The following is a 17,449-nucleotide window of genomic DNA, read 5'->3' as shown; positions in this document are numbered from 1 at the left end:
AGGCGGAGAGGTGGGAGGGGGCGTGCCGGGCAGGGGGCGTGGCGCGCAGGGCGAGCGCCCTGGGGCCGGGCCAGTGTCACCGCCCGCGCGCAGGTTCGCGGCCGCTGGGGCGGGGCGGGGCAGGGCAGGGCAGGGCAGGGCGGGGCCTGGTCCCACCAGCGGCGCCGCCCGCCCGGAGCCGCGGCTCATTTCCGCCGGGCCCAGCGGAAAGGTGGGGGCCTTGAGACAGCGCTGGGGCGGAGCCGCCGGTGCCACCGCGGCGACGCGCGGCACCTCCTCCTCTGCGCCGCCCTTTCCTCTTCCTCCTGGTCCTCCCTCCTGCCACCGGAAGTGCCTTTCCCGTTCCCAAAGTCAGAACTGAGAAAGACGCTGGAGGTCATTTATTCCCCCTCCTCCATTACATGTAAAGAACTGAGACAAGGGGGCGGCTGGAAATGAGGGGGGAGCAGCTTCAGTCTTTCCCCCACATTATCCTTTCCTTTCTCCTCCCATCTCAGTTGTTTGCTCCTGTTTTGTTCCCAGTCCAGTATGTACCATCCTCCCTCCCAAAAAAACAGTAACAGATAAAAATGGGGGGCCATTTTATTAACGTCCAGGGATATCAGCTTTGGGCAGCAGCTGAGGGCAGCTTCACGTAACTCTTCATGGGGGGCAGCGGCCGAATCTTTCGGCCAGCCCAGCCACCCTTGCGGTGCCATAGCCCGCTGTTAGGCCTCTTGCCCAGCCAGCGGTTCCGCCCAGCCTTGCCGATGACCCGTTTGTTATGATCAACGTTGGATACTCGGCCTACTGTTGCTATGCACGTATCCAGCACCTGACAGAGAAAGCAGATGGAGAAGAATGCACATAGGGGGAAAGGGCCTGACACTGTTGAGGGCCTGGATTCTTGGGAGGCTTCTTACACTCAATGAGAGAAGGGAGAGGGCAGGGGAAAAGCACAACGTACTTGAACCTGAGCGCGGGTCCTACAGTAGCTGAAAACCAAAGACACTGTATCCTATTCCACCATGGTGTTAGCCTGACAAGGTATGCCTAGTCACATGGCATAAGAGGACAGACCCAGCTCACAGCAGTTCCTAACATAAAACCCCTGGGAGCTATCCGGCACAGGAAAGGTACATTCCAAAAGCTTCTGTGCTGATCCCTCCCACCTGTACCCACACACATACCTGCATCTGCCTCTTAGAGGGCAGCTGGATGATGGCCGTCCCATTCACCTTCCGTAGCAGCACACCACATGTCCCTGGGAAAGGGAGAAGCAGCTGTGCTACCCTCCACAGTGGAGGAGGTGGGGAAGAGTTTTACAGAGGGCCATACACCACACCCCACACCACTTGCTTTGCCCTTTGGGAGCAGATACACTGAAGCAGGATGTATGTAATATGTTAGGTCAAAACACAAGCACCTCTTCATCCTCATTTGCCTTGTTTTTTCCTTCTTTTGCTCTGCCAGTGGACCAGATGTGAGCCCGTGGGTCCAGAGAATTGTGACCTCAGGTACCCTCTGGCCTTCCAAATTGTAAAACCCCAAGTAGCTTCCTTCTTTATACCTGCGGCACGGATATACTGAGCTCCCCGGCCTGGCTCACTCTCCACGTTGTTGATGAGGGTCCCTACAGGCAAGGCCCCAAGAGGATGTGCATCTCCTTCCCGAGCAGCAACTAAAAGATGGAATTTCATCAGCACCAGAACCCTTGCAGCCTCCCAGCCCACACACATCTGGCAGACATCTCTCACCTGCCATTCGGCCTATGTGGTCAGAGTTCAGGATTATATCTCCAGCCTGCATGTTTTCTGTGGCAATGATCCAGCGTTTCCGGCTGCCCCCAGCAACCAGAGCTATGTCTGCTGACCTGTTCAGGGTGAGGTTCGGGTGAGCAGACCATCTAGGCAGCCCTACATCTTCTGAAAAGCCACAGAGCAGTCATTCAGCCACGCCATCATCACCCCACATCCCAAACTTGCCTACAGGGATCATAGCGGACAGTGACAACCTTCTCCTCAAAGGGTCCTGGCTTGGTTGCCTGCTCAGGCCGGAACCGCAGAAAGTCAATCATACGATAGCGTTGCTTGTGGCCCCCGCCAATACCATGCACTTGGATTCGGCCTATGGTCAGGACAGTGTGGGGACATGACCCAGGTCAGATGAATCAGCTCCCAGCATTGGGAACAGGCCCATCCTGGGAGAGAGCAGTGCTTCCCAACATTATGACACAAGCAGAAAATTATAAAAACTTGCACAGTACAATGGGGTCAATAGGGATGGGGAAACATCTACAAGGAGCTTGGTAAAAACACAATTATATGATATTGAAATTGTATAAAACTTCCAGATAAAATCTCTACAAATTACTGATTTCAGTAAGTTTACTGAGAGCCATGTAAATAGTGCTCAATTTCAACTGTTGTTAAGTTTTTGAAGGGTGCGAAGAAAAATGTCATGGAACTCCCTGTGTATGTCCGGTTTTCTTCAAGTACCTAGATTGTCTTTAGGAGCACAGACCACTTGTCTGTTGCTTTGAATTCTACTCTCTCACTCTTACACATATAGTATATGCTGGAGTCTAATAAATGTTTTTTTGTTGTTGTTGTTGAGAAAGATTCGCTATGAGCTAACATCTGTTGCCAATCTTCCTCTTTTCGCTCGGGGAAGATTCACTAGAGCTAACATCCCTGCCAATCTTCCTCTATTTTGCATGTGGGACACCACCACAGCATGGCTGACAAGTGGTGTAGGTCCGTGCCCAGGATCCAAACCCATGAACCCGGGCCACCAAAGCGGAGCACGCTGAACCTAACCACTACACCATGGGGCCAGCCCCCTAATAAATGCTTTTTAATTACATTCCTCTGCCTGTATCTATATACAGACCTAGGATCCTACCATGTTTTCCCTCTTTACTGCTTAAATCCTATTGCCCTTGTTCCCACCTGTGTGGTCTCGGCCCCCAGACTTCCTCATCTTCACTGGTGTGATGGTGTACTTGGTACGACTCTTCCAGGAAACAAAATTGGCACTAAGGGCCACAGAGGTAAGGAGTGGGCGGCAGGGAAGCAACATCGAGGCAGTGGGCAGCTGGAGGAGGGCATTTTTTGTTACCTAGAGATTAACAAAAATCTTTTTCACTTTAAAGCTAATTGAAGGAGAAGCACCAGAGAATCAAGGGAGAGGGCACAGATTAAGTTTAGCTTGTAGCCGACTTCCTCCTGGAAGTGTTCTAGATTAGCTGTCCCAAAACTCCACTCTTTACCACTTGCACAAATAACAATGCAGAATGTTTATCCACAGGTGTGTGTATTGATTACCTCTCCTCATTTGATCTTCTCACCTCTGAAGTACTTCTTCACTGGAATGTTCTCCCCTTGGTGCACTTCCTTCCAAATTTGGCTCAAAACTCTCTCCAGGAAACTTCTCCTTTCCTAAACAACTCCCTTCTCCAGAGCTGGTAACTTCCACACATCCATGTACCACCATTAGCACCAATACCTTTTGCCCATCTGCATTATGTTTCTGTGAGTTTTTCAGATATGAATGGAGAAGGATCATTTCTTTCTTGTTCCCTGCTGTATTCCCAGCATTTCACAGAGTAGGTTGGTTTGGTTTTGAATTTTAAGTATTCATCTGCCAAACTACCATCAGCTTGAAAGGTCCAGAGGAGCAAGATTTACAACTTCTCTTTTCTGTGATTCACTAATCACCCACTGGGGACCTTGTGATATGTTCTCTTTAGGGTCCTATTCTGGTTTCTTGCCCTGCATTCTCTAATCTCAGCAATAACTCATCCTTAATGCTTATCATAATGGTTAAGAGCCCAGGCTTTAAAGCCAAACTGCCTAGGTTGGATAACTGATATGTGACCTTGGACTGCTTACCAGTTTTCTCATATGTAAAATGGGAATGATAGTAACTACCTTACAGACTGGTTGAAAGGAGTTCATTTATTTAAAACGTCTATTATTTTTGCTAAGCTTATGATAGGCACTCAACAAATATCAATTATTATTGAAACCTGTACAACGGGTGATCTGTAAAGCACTTTCACCTCCAATAGCTCGTCTGAGGAATCCAGCGGCCCTGTGAGACAGCAACACCTACAGAGGAAAGCTGAGGCTGAGAGCGACTTATCCAAGGTCACAGGCCGGCATGACTCCTGACCAGCCTCGCGTTCCCTGCCTCCCATCCCCAGTGCCCCCTCTCCGGCGGCCCGAACCGAAACAGCCTCATTTCCAGGTCAGTAGGATTACCTGGGTGGCCGAGAGCAGGCTCGGGCTGGGGACGGCGGCTGCCGGGGGCGTGAGGCTCAGAGAGCCCAGAGCGCGCGTCACTACCCGCAGGGCCATGACGATGGCCAGGCTCCGCTGGGCTCAGCACGCCACCATTACCTTTAGCCACCTGGCGCTCCTGGATGACGCTATAGGTCCCGGTGTCGTCGCTCCATCATGATGTAAAAAGAGGCAGGCAGAGAACCCGAGACCGAGTTGTAGACACACCTCCTTTCCTCCCAGCTCGTGGTCAGGGCCAATCCTCGGGCGGCTATTAGGTCGCGTGACTATGAAACAGGCCCCGCCCACCAGAGCCGTCAAAACAATTGCCTCGAGCGGCAGCCATGATGGATTTAAAGGGGCAGTACCGGCAGGGGCGACCGCCAGACCGACAGACTGCGGGTGAGTCTTTGAAGGTACCTCTGGGGCTGAAGGTTGAGGTCCTGCTACCTCTTTCCCGCACTCCAGGACAGAGGAACAAACCCCCTCCGACCGATCGCACACAACTCCGGACGGACTCAAAAACCCCGCCCCCCCGCGATTCTTCCCGCCCCTCGGCGTCCAGACAGACAGACAGACGGCCTGCCCCGCCCCCTGCGCTACAGACTGACTCAGTGACCTCAGGGAATTGTCGGGCCCGTGTGTCCTCGCTTGCGACGCGGACCTCGGCAGTCCACCTGCACCTCCCCCGTCGCCCCCGCGCGTCTCACTCCATCCCCACCCTGGGCCCCAGGGCAGGTCGACTGCCTTGGACACTTCTCAACCGCATTCCTGGGCCCAGGAGACTAACTCCCAGCGCCGCGTTTCCCTGTGACCCCGCAGCCGCTCAGCAGACTGGCCGTTCTTCCCTGAATCATCAGGCGTCTGGGAGGCACCCTAAGGTGACTCCTTTCAGAGCCTGTTAGTAGGTGATCATGACAGAGACAGCCATGGAAGTGCCTGGGCTGGGAGTGACCAGGTCTCCCTCCACACCCTTTCCCAGACACGCCCCTTGCCGCAGGTCTCAGATCCAGTCTCACTCCCTTCTTTCGAGAAAATAGCTCCCCAGGCCTTGGGTGGGAGGTTGGCTTGGGGATGGAGGAGGGACGTTGGTCGTCTTTGAAGACCTGTAGGCAGGGTGGGGGAGGGTGTTTGTCCTGGGTGGGGCTCTGTGCCAGGTCCTCTGTGTGGCTGTGAAGTGGTGAGAGAAGGGGTGGGAAAGCTGGACTTCTGGACTTTGGGCAGGGCAGATCCTTCTGAGTCCCTGGCTGCTGAATAGAGTTTCTTCCGGGCTCCAGGCTGAGCACCACAGCCAAGGGCTCTGCTGTGTATACGGGTAAGAGGACTTCAAAGATGAGAAACAAGGCTCTTGGAGGAAGTAGGAAGACAGCCTGACACCTGGGGGAGGGAGGGTGGGAAGTATGGGTTGAAGGCTAGTGGGGAAAGAGGCAGGGCTAACTAGGTTTGGAGATGCTGGGCTTAGCTGTGTGAGTGACGCAGCCTGAAGACCTTGAGCCTTCTGCGGCCCTCTCATCTGGGTCCTGCAGTGAAGGCTCCTGTTTTCTTCTTTTCCCTCTCTTCCCTGATTTAAGTTTGAAACCTATTCCTTTTCTTTTTTCAAAACCTCTGCATTATTTTCTGCATCTCTCCTGTCTGCTTTAACCTTATTTCCTATGCAACTCTCCCCAAACTTTCTGTGTTCCCTATAGTGCTCTCATCTCCTGATTCCTTTTCCCAACCCAAGCTCTCTCTCTAACTCCTTTTCTGTTCTGTTCCTAAGTTCTAAATCCTGCTAGTTCTCTGCACCTTTGCTCCTTCTATGGTCTTTCTTCATTCAAGTCAGTTCTTCTCCCTCTCCCTCTCTCTCTCCCACACCTTAGCTTTGTATTTAGTGTTGCCGACTCCCTCCCCACAGGTCACTCTTTCTCTCCGATTAAACCACAGGGTCACCCATGCTGTCTCTCATCCACCCTCTAGCCAAGGCGCTCAGCCTATCTTTCTTATCTTTACCCCATTGAGCTCTGGTTTTTCTCCCTAGTCTAGGGAAGGTCCCTCGGCCAGGATGTCAGGCCTGGTACTGGGGCAGCGGGATGAGCCTGCAGGGCACCGGCTCAGCCAGGAGGAGATCCTGGGAAGCACCCGGCTGGTGAGCCAAGGGCTGGAGGCCCTACACAGTGAACACCAGGCTGTGCTGCAAAGTCTGTCCCAAACCATCGAGTGTCTGCAGCAGGGAGGCCATGAAGAAGGGCTGGTGCACGAGAAGGCCCGGCAGCTGCGCCGTTCCATGGAAAACATCGAGCTGGGGCTGAGTGAGGCCCAGGTGAGAGGGAGGAGGTGGTACCACATGGCCCATGGAGGAGCAGTTGTCTGATTGGAGGTTTGGGATCACTTGGGATCCCCTTGTCCTAGATGCTTGCATTTATTCATTCAGTAAATATGGATTAAGCCCCTTCTATGTGCCTGGAACTGCTCTTCTGGGCACTGGAGACACATCACTGAACACAACAGGCAAAAATCTTTGCTGTCTCAGATTCTAGCTAGGGGAGGCAGACAATACACAAATAAATAAGTAAATAATTCAGTATGCCAGAATGATAATTGCTAAGGAGGAAATGGATCAGGGAGTATGGACAGAGGATACAATTTTAGATAGGGTGGTCAGAAAAAGCCTCACTGAATAAGTGACATTTGAGCAAAGATTTTAAGGTGAGGGAATGAGTCATACAATGAATGAGGGAAGAGCATCCTAAGCAGAGCAGACAGCAAGTGCAAAGGCCCTGAACTGGAGCCTTCCCAATGAGTTCCCTGAGGGCCCAGGGTGGCTGCAGTAGAGTGAATGAGGGGAAGCAAAATGAAATTCAAGAGGTCATGGGGTTGGGGGAGAGGGGGACAGATCATGTGGAACTTGTAGGTCATCATAAGGACTTTGCTTTTATTTTGAGTGAGATGGAAGCTACTGGAATGTTTTGAGCAGAGGAGTGATGTGGTCTAACAACATTAAAAAGGATCATCTGGCTGCTGGGTTGAGAATAGACTCTAAGGGAACAAGGGCAGAAACAGGGAGGCCAGTGAGAAGGCTATTGTAGTAATCCAGGTGGGACTTGATGGTGGCTTGGCCCAGGGTGGTGGCTATGGAGGTGGTGAGAAATTGGATTCAGGGTATATTTTGAAGGTAGAGCCATTGCTATCCAACCCCACCTCCTGGCCCCTGCCAGTGTTGCCACCTCCCGGTAGGCTCCCCTCCCGCCTATCTCTGAACACGCCTACCCAGAGTCTGGTGCTCAGAGGATGTGCCTACCTAGGTGATGCTGGCTTTGGCTAGCCACCTGAGCACAGTGGAGTCGGAGAAACAGAAGCTGCGGGCTCAGGTACGGCGGCTGTGCCAGGAGAACCAGTGGCTCCGGGATGAGCTGGCAGGCACCCAGCAACGGTTACAGCGCAGTGAACAAGCCGTGGCTCAGCTGGAGGAGGAAAAGAAGCACTTGGAGTTCCTGGGGCAGCTGCGGCAGTATGATGAGGATGGGCACACGGCGGTAAGTGTGCGCAGGCGAGGCTGGCGGGCAGGCAGACAGCTGGGAGTCATCACAAACACGGGGGCAATTGCTTCATCATGCACAGGGGCCAGCAGTGCTGCATAGCCTGCCCCCACCTGGCAGAAGTCGGGTCCTAACACCAACTCCAGATGACAGCAAGGGGGAAGCAACATTCACTCATTCGATCAACATTTAATTAAATGACTACTGTATATGCCCAGGCCCTGTGCACTCTGCTGGGGATGCAGCAGTGAAGGAGGCAGAGAGAGTTCCTGCTCTCACAATTATAGGTCTCGGGGGGGGGGTGGGGGTGTGTGTGTGTGGGGGCACATAAAGCACCTGGACAATTCTAATCCAGAATTCTAAGTGCTACAATTAGGGAAAGCATAGCCCAGTTGAGCAAAACCATCCTAAAATTTGCTCTCAAAATGTGTGAAATTTAACCCTCACTCAACAGTCATTTACATATCTCTGTGCCTTAGGCAGTGCAAGATGTGTGTGGGGGAGATGTAAAGAACTATAAGAGAGAGTTCCTGCCGTTTCAAAATTATAATGTAGCAGTAGGGACAAGGCTTACACATGAGAACATGTAGGTGACAACACAAAGCAGGAAGCACTCAGTGCTGGATGAATGGTTCAGTCAGTGTGGGAGGAATTCCAAGGAGATGGGTTCCTGGGGGCTGGAATGGTCTGAGAAAGGTTGGCAGATGAGGTGGGGTACAGGGATGGGTAAGATTTAGACTGAATTTTTTATTTGAATGGCTTAGGAGTTGGGATGGATTTTGATGGATGATGGAGAGGGAGGAGCTTTCTACACCTTGAGTGGTGTGTGTCATAGATAAGGCTCCAAGGCTGGAAAGTTGGTCTGTCCCCAGGAAAGTGGGATGATTTGCATGGGACACATTGGCGCAGCTGGGCAGGAGGGTTGGAGGTGTTTGTATAGAGCTGCAGTGTCTGGTGGGGTAAAGCAAGTTTGCCCAGTGTGGAAGAAGGGTAGACAGTGAGGGTTGGGCACTAAGTCCAGAGTGAGCAGTGGCAGATGATGGCTGAGCTAGACACTTTGGGTACGTGTCAATAAGATCAGACACACTCCCTGCCCTCAGGAGAGACAGGACAGACCTGTAATCAATGTAAACACACAGGAATGAGCACAGGGCTATAATTTCAAGAGCTGAGTGGGAGAGAGGTGGAGGCTGGAGAAGGAGAGTGTGTAGGAAGGAAACTCTTGATGTGAAGGAAGGGAAAGTCACGAGATTTGCAAACGAGAGAGGCCTGAACTTGGCGAGACAGACACTGGCCTTCCTAGGGGCAGGGACATGAAAAAGAGTCTTCTCTTCTCCTAGGCCCCACCTGCCAGTGATTTCATGGTTTAGAGGCGCCCTAAAGAGGCTGCTGGGGATATCTTGGCCCAGAGGTGCTGCTTCTTCTCTTCCAGGAGGAGAAGGAGGGTGATGCCACCAAGGATTCCCTGGATGACCTCTTCCCCAACGAGGAGGAAGAAGACCCCAGCAACGGCTGTGAGTCTGCCTCTGGAGTTGGAGGGTGAAGAGGGGCCGCAAGAGGCTGGTCCCAGCCGTGGCCTCCCCTGTACACAGGATGCTCACCATCCAGAAATAGGTTCTCCACTTGCTCTGGAGATGGGGCAAGGACCGGGCTAGTGCTTTGATTTCCTCAGCCTCCCCATTATGCATCAACATTTATGAAACACTTAACATGCCAGGCACCATGCCAGGCACTAGGGATACCGAGATGAGAACAGCGCAGGTCTTGCCAGTAAGGAGTTCACAGTCGAGGGGAGAATGACCCTGGTGTGGAAGAGCAAGAGTTCCTCAAAGGAAAGAACCAGGTCTTTCTTATCTTTGTATCCCTGGCACAGTCCCTGGCTCACACTCATTGAGTAAATGTTTGTTGAATGAATGAATTACTGGGTGAACAAATGAGATTGTTTGACAGGTGGAAGGGAGTGGGCAAAAGAATAGCAGTTGAGGTGGGTCTCGGGAGAGAGCCTGGTCCGGGTGGGCACAGGCATGGAACAAGACATGGAGTAGGGTGGGGAGGGCAGACTGCAAAGGGGAGAGGAAGAGTCCCCTGAGGGAGTTCTGCTCATTTTCTGGGACGCTTTAGTGTCCCGTGGCCAGGGTGCCCAGCACAGCGGATATGAGATCCCAGCCAGGTTGCGGACACTGCACAACTTGGTAATCCAGTATGCAGCCCAGGGTCGCTATGAGGTGGCTGTGCCGCTCTGCAAGCAGGCACTGGAGGACCTGGAGCGCACATCCGGCCGCGGCCACCCTGATGTTGCAACCATGCTCAACATCCTTGCTTTGGTGTATCGGTGAGTACTGCCCTCCTCCTCACTGTGAATCTGCCTCCAGATTCCCACCTTGGTCCTCCTTTAGCTCCCATTCCTCTTCTCTGCAAGGCACTACTTCTCCCTGCTGGGCCTCCCAGGTACACCCCACTGGGGGCCTTTCTCCTATACCAGAGCTCTCAGTCTTTCTGTACCTGAGCCCTTGACCCCAGAGAATACTCATCACTCAGGCTCTTTGCTTCTCCAGTCTCTTCTCTGGGGAGGGTGTCTTTCTCTCTGTTTCTGTCTCTTGCATCCTATAATTTGTGGCCTCCTCTTGGCATGGCAGTGCTCTGCATCCATGTATGGGTGTGTTGGTGAACCCCTCTCACTGCTCATATCAGGCTTCCTGTCTCCTCATGGGGGTCCCCAATCCCTAAATGTACCTCACTTGTCCCAAAGGGAAAGAGGGAAGGAGATGGCTTGAGGACAGAGTTCAGGGTAACCCCTTGTCACTTCTGTCCTCTTCCAGAGACCAGAATAAGTATAAAGAAGCTGCCCACCTGCTGAATGATGCCCTCAGCATCCGGGAGAGCACCCTGGGCCGGGACCACCCTGCTGTCAGTATTCCTTGCCCTCCTTCCCCCATGCTCTTTTGGCCTCTCTTAGTTTGTCCATCTGCTCACCAGGGGTGGTTAGGAAGGAGGCATGAGGACTCCATTCTTTCAGGCACTGTCCACTGATCCCAGTGGTTCTCAACTCTCTGAGACCCAGTGATTCCTTCTTACAATGAGTAAGTTCCTGAAATTTAATTCATAGATAATGTAACCTACCTACACATATAAATTCCCAAAAAACTGAATGATACTCTATTATTATATTTATTTATTTTTTTCCCCAAAGCCCCAGTAGATAGTTGTATGTCATAGATGCACATCCTTCTAGTTGCTGTATGTGGGATGTGGCCTCAGCATGGCCGGAGAAGTGGTGCGTTGGTACGCGCCCGGGATCCGAACCCAGGCCGCCAGCAGCAGAGCGCACGCACTTAACCACTAAGCCACGGGGCCGGCCTGATACTCTATTATTATAAAAGAGAAACAAGGAAAGTAATTTATAATAAAATAATGTATATAATACATTACAATATAAAAACAATATAGTAACAGTTGTATTGAGTACAACTGTGCTTGAAGACAACATATAGTAGTCTGATATATAATGCATAACTTTCGATTTAAAAGTATTACCAATAAGCCATTCTATATAAGAGATATTAAAAAATGACAGAGCAGAAGTATTGGTAGATATGAGGTTAAAATCAGTGTTGGAATAAGTAATGACAGACCAGATTTATTTGTATATGATAAGAGAAAGAAAGAAATAACCTTAAGTAGGGATAGCATGCCAAGACAAATGATAGATTTTCAAAGTGGAAAAAATGAGAAATAAGATATTTTTGAACATGAGCTGACTATGTGAAAATAATTCCCTGTGTTGTGACATGTGATAGGCAGGGATGATGTATCTCAGAAAACATAACTCCTATCTTCGTATTCCTCTAAGTGTCAAAGCTTACATTCAGTGTTTGAATGTCTGGCAGGACATTCAAAAGTTGGCAGAGCTGTCCCACACATGCAGAACATCTGTAGCATCCTTACCTCCCCAAAGGTAATAGTGCCCCCAATCTTCATGGCAACCAAAAAAAAACCACCACCAGAAATGTCTAAAAATCCCCCTAGAGGGCGATACCGCCCCCGGAGAACCTCAGAGCCATGGTTCAGCATTTCCCTTTCCCCTGCCTCTGGCTAGGGTGGCAGAGTCCATTTCTCTTGGAGTTGTGCAGCGTGGGGCCCTGCTGTGCAGCGGGAGGGCCTTCGATTCTCAAGGTCCTTGAAAGCACCAGTGTCTGAGGGGACATGCCTGTCTTCCTAGGTGGCTGCCACACTCAACAATCTGGCTGTGCTCTATGGCAAAAGGGGCAAATACAAGGAGGCGGAGCCGCTGTGCCAGCGGGCACTGGAGATTCGAGAAAAGGTGCCTGTGCCCTCTCCCCGTTCTTCCCTGCTGCTGGGACCCCTCTACCATCTTCTTCTGGTCTATCCTCCTCCCTCACTTCTTTTTTTCTCACTCCCTATCTCTGCCTTGTTCCCTCTTCCGTCATTCCCTTCCCCCTGCACCCCGCATGGGCATCTGCACGCACACACACACGCACACACAATTGTAGCCATCTATTGCTCCTTTGCTCCCCTTCAGGTCCTGGGCACTGACCACCCAGATGTGGCAAAGCAGCTGAACAACCTGGCCCTGTTGTGCCAAAACCAGGGCAAGTATGAGGCCGTGGAACGCTACTACCAGCGGGCCCTGGCCATCTATGAGGGGCAGCTGGGGCCAGACAACCCTAATGTAGCCCGGACCAAGAACAACCTGGTAAGGGAGGAAGGGAAAGCATCATAGTCTGGTACACTAACCTCACCGCCTTTGTGCTCATCTCTGGGGCTGAGGGATCTGTTCCATTCCACTTGGAAGGCAGAAGTTCCATAGCCTCTTGGGAGTGGAGTGGGAGCCCCTGACCCTGCAGCTAGAAAAGGAGGTGTGAGGAGGATCTCTGGGGAAGGTCATAAAGAGACCAAGAAGTGGACATCCTTGAGCCTGGCTGAGACCTTGTCTCCATCTCTTGCTCCTGTGTTTTTGCCTTCCTGCCCCCAGGCTTCCTGTTACCTGAAACAGGGCAAATATGCTGAGGCTGAGACGCTCTACAAAGAGATTCTGACCCGTGCTCATGTGCAGGAGTTTGGGTCTGTGGATGGTGAGTGGTGAGGGCCTGGGGAGGGAGCTGCAGAGAGGAAAAGAAATGCAGACCAAAGGAGTGGGGTTAGGCCACAGTGGTTCGCAGGGGGAGCCAGACGCCTTTAGTCCAGCCCTCTGGGCCTCTGGGTCCTGGCTCTCCCATGTTGTCCAGCTCTGTTCTCTAATCTCACCACCACTTCCCGTGTATCACCTCCAGACGACCACAAGCCCATCTGGATGCATGCAGAGGAGCGGGAGGAAATGAGCAAAGTGAGTGGGGGGCCCAGCCTGGGGAGCCCGAGGCAACTGGCCCAGCTCCTGACTTCCCACCCGAGCACCAGCCCCAGCCGCAGATGCATGGTGCCTTCCCCAGCCCAGCCCGCACTCTAGCGTGCACCAGCATCTCTGTACTCTCATCTCTGGCTTCCTCTCCCACTGTGTCCTCCTGCAGAGCCGGCATCGTGATGGGGGCACACCCTACGCTGAGTACGGAGGCTGGTACAAGGCCTGCAAAGTGAGCAGGTGAGCAGCCAGTGACAAGCTGGCTTGGTCTCTGATGTCCTCCAGCCAAGCCCTGATCCTGGCCTCCTGGACCTTTTCCCTCCTTCCCTTTGAGCTTCCCTCGGCCTTAGCTCTGCTCCCACTCTCTCCTGTTTCTTTTCTGAACTCATCCTGACTTTCTTCCCTGGTCTCACCCCCCACAGCCCCACAGTGAACACCACTCTGAGAAACCTAGGAGCTCTGTACAGGCGCCAGGGAAAGCTGGAGGCAGCTGAGACCCTGGAGGAATGTGCCCTGCGTTCCCGGAAACAGGTTCGAGACCAGGAGGGGAAGGAGGTCCGGAAGGTAGGGCCCTGGGAATGGGGGACCACTGAGGCTTCTTGTGAGTCTCTGAAGAGTAAGAAGAGAGGCTGAAGAGGAAGACGGGGAGAGGAAGGTGAGACATTCTTGTGGTTGTGGTTGTTTTTAAGTGTGTTCTTACCCTCCCACCTGCCCTTTGAGGTCAGGACTCCAAGTTCAAGGTTCACTTCACTAAATGGGACTATTAAAAGGGAAGCTCTGCCTTTTTGCAATTTGAAGAATCTACTGAGGAGGGGCATGGGTGGTATGGGTGAGGCGGTTGAGGTTGAGAGGAGCCCTAGGTCAGAGTTTCTCAAATTGTGGGTCTTGACTCATTATGGGTCATGAAATCAATTCAGTGTGGGCCATGGCTAAAAACATACACATATCTATATGTAGGAATGCATTGCAAATGGAAAAAGTGAGTATCCTTCCAGGATGTGTGTACTGGGACATCACAAGGAAAAATGTTTTCCTTGCTGTGGCTAATGGTGAAAAAAAGTTTGAAAGCCCCATCCTGAGGAGTTCAGGAGTGGGAAGTCCCAGCTCCTTCCTTTTCCTTCCAGGGCACTGACCCTATCAGCCAGACCAAGGTGGCTGAGCTGCTTGGGGAGGGTGACAGTGGAAGGACCTCCCAGGAGGGCAGCGTGAAATTCGAGGGAGGTGAAGATGCCTCTGTGGCTGTGGAGTGGTCAGGGGTAAGTCTGGTTATTGCCCCTTGATCTCTCCTGCCCCCTCCTGCTGGTGGTGGTGAGAGGCTCTGAGCCTGTCCATGCAGGACATGAGGGCGTGTTGTCCCCATTCCAGTGACCCTAACCCTCTCAGGGGCATCTCTGCAAGCCAGCTATTGTCAGGGCTCTTGCTTTCACTCACTGGGCTTTTGGGGGAGGGGGTGTGTGTGCAGAATAAATGGCAGAGTAGACTTAGAAGCCAGTCTGCATGGGATCCCCTTAGCTTTTATTCCCTACCCCTCTCTGCCAGGATGGCAGTGGGACCCTGCAGAGGAGTGGCTCTCTGGGCAAGATTCGGGATGTGCTTCGTAGAAGCAGCGAACTCCTAGTAAGGAAGCTCCAAGGGACCGAGCCTCGGCCCTCCAGGTACACTGTGAGACTGAGATATGGCACAGCAGGCACATAAGCCCTTGCCTCCTACTTCTCTTGACCCCTCATCTCTGGAGGAGAAGTGTGTTGGAGAGAAGCATGGAGGAGGTCAACTGCATGGCCATGGAGAGAGAGTTTGGGAAAAATGGCTGCCCCAGTGGTGGAAAAAAAAAACCTGAGATGCTGGTTACTGATGAAGATAAGAGAGAGTGTGTGTGTGTTGGGGGGGTCGGATGGGAGGGAGGCAGTGATTTGATTTCATGTGGCAGTGCCCAAGAGGCCCGCAGCTTTATGGCCACTCAAGGGGAAGAGAAGAGGCCTCAATTCTTTCTTTTTCCATTGTAGCAGCAACATGAAGCGGGCAGCCTCCTTAAACTATCTGAACCAAGCCAGTGTGGCCCCCCTCCAGGTGAGAGCAGTGCTGTGAGTGTACTGGTGGGTGAGAAAGAAAGGACAGCCATGGAGCCAGCCCAGTGGGAGTTAGGGAAGAGGGGAGAGTCATCTGGGATGAAGACTAGCCAGGGAATTAGAGTTGGGCAGACAGCTTGTTGGGGGTGGTGACCACCAGGGGACAGTTTTGGGCCAGAGATAGTAGCAAATAAATTAATCAGGAGGGAAACAGGAATTGATGTTCTCTAAACTGGTACTTTGGAATTATGAACAATTTAAGAATGATTTGGGGATACTAATTGCTCTTCCTCCTGCAGCCACCATACTCCTCACTTGGGGACTCAGCAGTAGATGAGAAGGGCAAAAGAAAAAAACTGTTAAATCATCACCATTTGAGAAAACAGTAATGATATATTAATGGGAAATGACCAATTGTATCAACACATTCAAAGTATATGCCAGTACTCATGTGGCTTTTCCAGGTATTTTCTCCACCAGACTGTGGCCTTCTGGAAAATCCTAGCAAAGTCTAAACAAAGCCTTAGAGCTTGGGGTTGAGGTTACAGGCTCCATCCTAGGTCCAGAGGTAGACTGCAGCCAAGAGATGGACAGACTCCAGGGGACAGTCTTTGGGAGGCTGAGGTCCCTGTGCTGATGGCATGGTGTTGTCTGTTTCAGGTCTCCCGGGGCCTCAGTGCCAGCACTACGGACCTCTCTTCAAGCAGCTGACATTCAACCTGCCCCCCAGGTCTGCTGGGTCCCCCCACAGCCCTCACAGCATTCCCTATTGCTCCTGGCTCTTCCAACCCCAAGGTGGGACAGTGAAGGGGGAGCAGTTAACTAGAAGATTGCTGCTGCCCTTAGGGTCTCGGCTCCCTCCTCAGGAATCCCACCTCGGAAGGACCCTCAGGACACCCTTTTCCCCACCCTGTGGTCCTCTAGAGTAGCTAGCTCTAAGGCTCCCAAGGTGGGTAAGGAGCAGGTACGCACCTCAGAGATGTAGCCTGCTGCTGGCTTTTCTGTCAGAGGGTTTGGGGCTGGCCAGCCAAGCTGCCTTGCTCTGGCCCCTCTTGTTCCCTCTGCTGCCTCACTTCAGGTCCACGTATTTCACTTTTCTTAAATAAAACAATCAGGTAGCCATTTCTGCCACTCGTGTCCTGACTGAAGAGGGTAGGAAGCAAGGGTTGTGTTGGGGCCCTTCCCAGAAGGGTGAGGGGCATTGATGGATGGGGCACAGGAGGAGTGTGGATTCTTGAATCTCTCCTCTCTTCCTTCCCCTGTTGTATCCTCTCCAGCAGGGCCTGCAGGAAGGCATCTGGGGGATGGGGGAGGAGGCCCACAATCCAAGGAGAAGGTGCTGTGGACTGGGTTGTCAGGGACATGTGGTGGCCATGTGGCAGGACCCTGGAGTCCTGGCGCCACTGCTCCTGGCCTGTGAGGCCCTCTGTGGCTGCCCCTCCTCTTCCCAGCTGCTTGGGGGAAGGGAGGTCTGAGCAGTCCTGGGGGCCCCTCCGGAGGAGCCAGAGGGGGACCAGGCACTCACTATCCATCCCCTCTCAGCATATCCTGGAGGCCTGAGCAGCAGCTGGGGCCCATCTTCTAAAGCTTGACTCCTCCTGACCCTCCTCCTACACCCCTTGCTGCTTTCACAACAAAGAAAGAATGTGGGGGTGGTGGTGCTGGGGGTGGGGGGTGCCTGGAACAAGGGCTGTGCTGGGCCTCCCCACAGCTGGAGACTTGGCCATGCCCTGACACAGCCCAGACTGCCTGGAGATGGACTTGGGATGAATTTGTCAGTTTAACAGCCTTCAGCCGGACGTTCAGAGCCCAGTCTGCTTCTACCTTTGGGTTCAGATTGGTCCAGAGCCAAACCAGGCCACAGCCATGCACTGGTCCCTCACTCTTCCATGCTACATCTCTCCTAGGGCTCCAGAGTATCTCCAGGTTACCCTGCTTGGGGACACTAAGGACACTTTTCTGTTCTAGGTCTCCCTCAGGATTTCAAATAGCTGAGAAGTGAGTCAGAGTCCACCTTTTCCTCTCCTACTGGGAGAATTTGGCGGAACTGTTGGTCAAAGCCCCCAGGAAGGCCCAGAACTAACTGTCCTCCCCAGGGGCCACGGAATCACAAAAGTCACTCTGGTTCCCCTGAGTCCCTGCACTCTAGGCGGTAGGCAGAACCTGCGCTCCCCTACCTCGCTCAGGTCCCCCGGACACCCCGGGGCTTCCTTCCCTCGGTCTCCCATCCATCTCCAGACCCCTCCCCCA

At 52.6% G+C, this 17,449-nt stretch overlaps 2 protein-coding genes across 6 annotated transcripts; one reads left to right on the top strand and one right to left on the bottom strand.

Moving 5' to 3' along the window:
- Window positions 1-564: 564 nt before the first annotated feature.
- On the bottom strand, window positions 565-4,376 carry MRPL2 (mitochondrial ribosomal protein L2). The gene is made up of 7 exons (XM_058554338.1): window positions 4,245-4,376; window positions 2,931-3,099; window positions 1,965-2,106; window positions 1,737-1,852; window positions 1,550-1,660; window positions 1,170-1,243; window positions 565-814 (listed from the first exon to the last, which is right to left on the bottom strand). Exons 1-7 carry the CDS (start codon window positions 4,338-4,340, stop codon window positions 602-604), a joined length of 921 nt encoding a protein of 306 aa, XP_058410321.1. The 5' UTR covers window positions 4,341-4,376; the 3' UTR covers window positions 565-601.
- A 192-nt stretch (window positions 4,377-4,568) lies between these two features.
- KLC4 (kinesin light chain 4) lies at window positions 4,569-16,323 on the top strand. Of its 5 annotated transcripts, none has more exons than XM_058554337.1 (16): window positions 4,737-5,143; window positions 6,280-6,561; window positions 7,544-7,774; window positions 9,210-9,291; window positions 9,899-10,109; window positions 10,597-10,684; window positions 11,997-12,098; window positions 12,318-12,491; window positions 12,771-12,870; window positions 13,069-13,121; window positions 13,303-13,373; window positions 13,556-13,664; window positions 14,258-14,389; window positions 14,673-14,788; window positions 15,137-15,200; window positions 15,860-15,989. In XM_058554337.1, exons 2-16 carry the CDS (start codon window positions 6,304-6,306, stop codon window positions 15,908-15,910), a joined length of 1,842 nt encoding a protein of 613 aa, XP_058410320.1. In that variant the 5' UTR covers window positions 4,737-5,143; window positions 6,280-6,303; the 3' UTR covers window positions 15,911-15,989. The 5 variants fall into 5 exon arrangements, with proteins under 5 accessions (XP_058410317.1, XP_058410319.1, XP_058410320.1 ...); XM_058554335.1 differs by lacking the exon at window positions 4,737-5,143 and adding an exon at window positions 5,458-5,577; XM_058554334.1 differs by lacking the exons at window positions 4,737-5,143; window positions 14,673-14,788 and adding an exon at window positions 4,569-4,664 and having other exon boundaries at window positions 15,860-16,323.
- Window positions 16,324-17,449: the final 1,126 nt, after the last annotated feature.

The sequence above is a fragment of the Diceros bicornis genome, chromosome 14 (genome assembly GCF_020826845.1).
Source record: "Diceros bicornis minor isolate mBicDic1 chromosome 14, mDicBic1.mat.cur, whole genome shotgun sequence".
Lineage (NCBI taxonomy): Eukaryota > Metazoa > Chordata > Mammalia > Perissodactyla > Rhinocerotidae > Diceros > Diceros bicornis.
The sequence above is the reverse complement of the archived record's forward strand: the minus strand, read 5'-3'. Positions and strand labels throughout refer to the sequence as shown.

What these genes read in the sequence shown, in the direction of transcription:
- MRPL2 (XM_058554338.1), bottom strand. Translation starts at nt 4,340, where the DNA reads ATGGCCCTGCGGGTAGTGACGCGCGCTCTGGGCTCTCTGAGCCTCACG. An exon ending in GCCTGCTCTCGGCCACCCAG is followed by an intron (nt 3,100 to 4,244) that starts GTAATCCTACTG and finishes GTTAATCTCTAG; the next exon opens with GTAACAAAAAATGCCCTCCT. An exon ending in CCACATAGGCCGAATGGCAG is followed by an intron (nt 1,661 to 1,736) that starts GTGAGAGATGTC and finishes TCCATCTTTTAG; the next exon opens with TTGCTGCTCGGGAAGGAGAT.
- KLC4 (XM_058554334.1), top strand. Translation starts at nt 6,304, where the DNA reads ATGTCAGGCCTGGTACTGGGGCAGCGGGATGAGCCTGCAGGGCACCGG. An exon ending in CACTGGAGATTCGAGAAAAG is followed by an intron (nt 12,099 to 12,317) that starts GTGCCTGTGCCC and finishes GCTCCCCTTCAG; the next exon opens with GTCCTGGGCACTGACCACCC. An exon ending in CCCTGCGTTCCCGGAAACAG is followed by an intron (nt 13,665 to 14,257) that starts GTTCGAGACCAG and finishes TTTTCCTTCCAG; the next exon opens with GGCACTGACCCTATCAGCCA.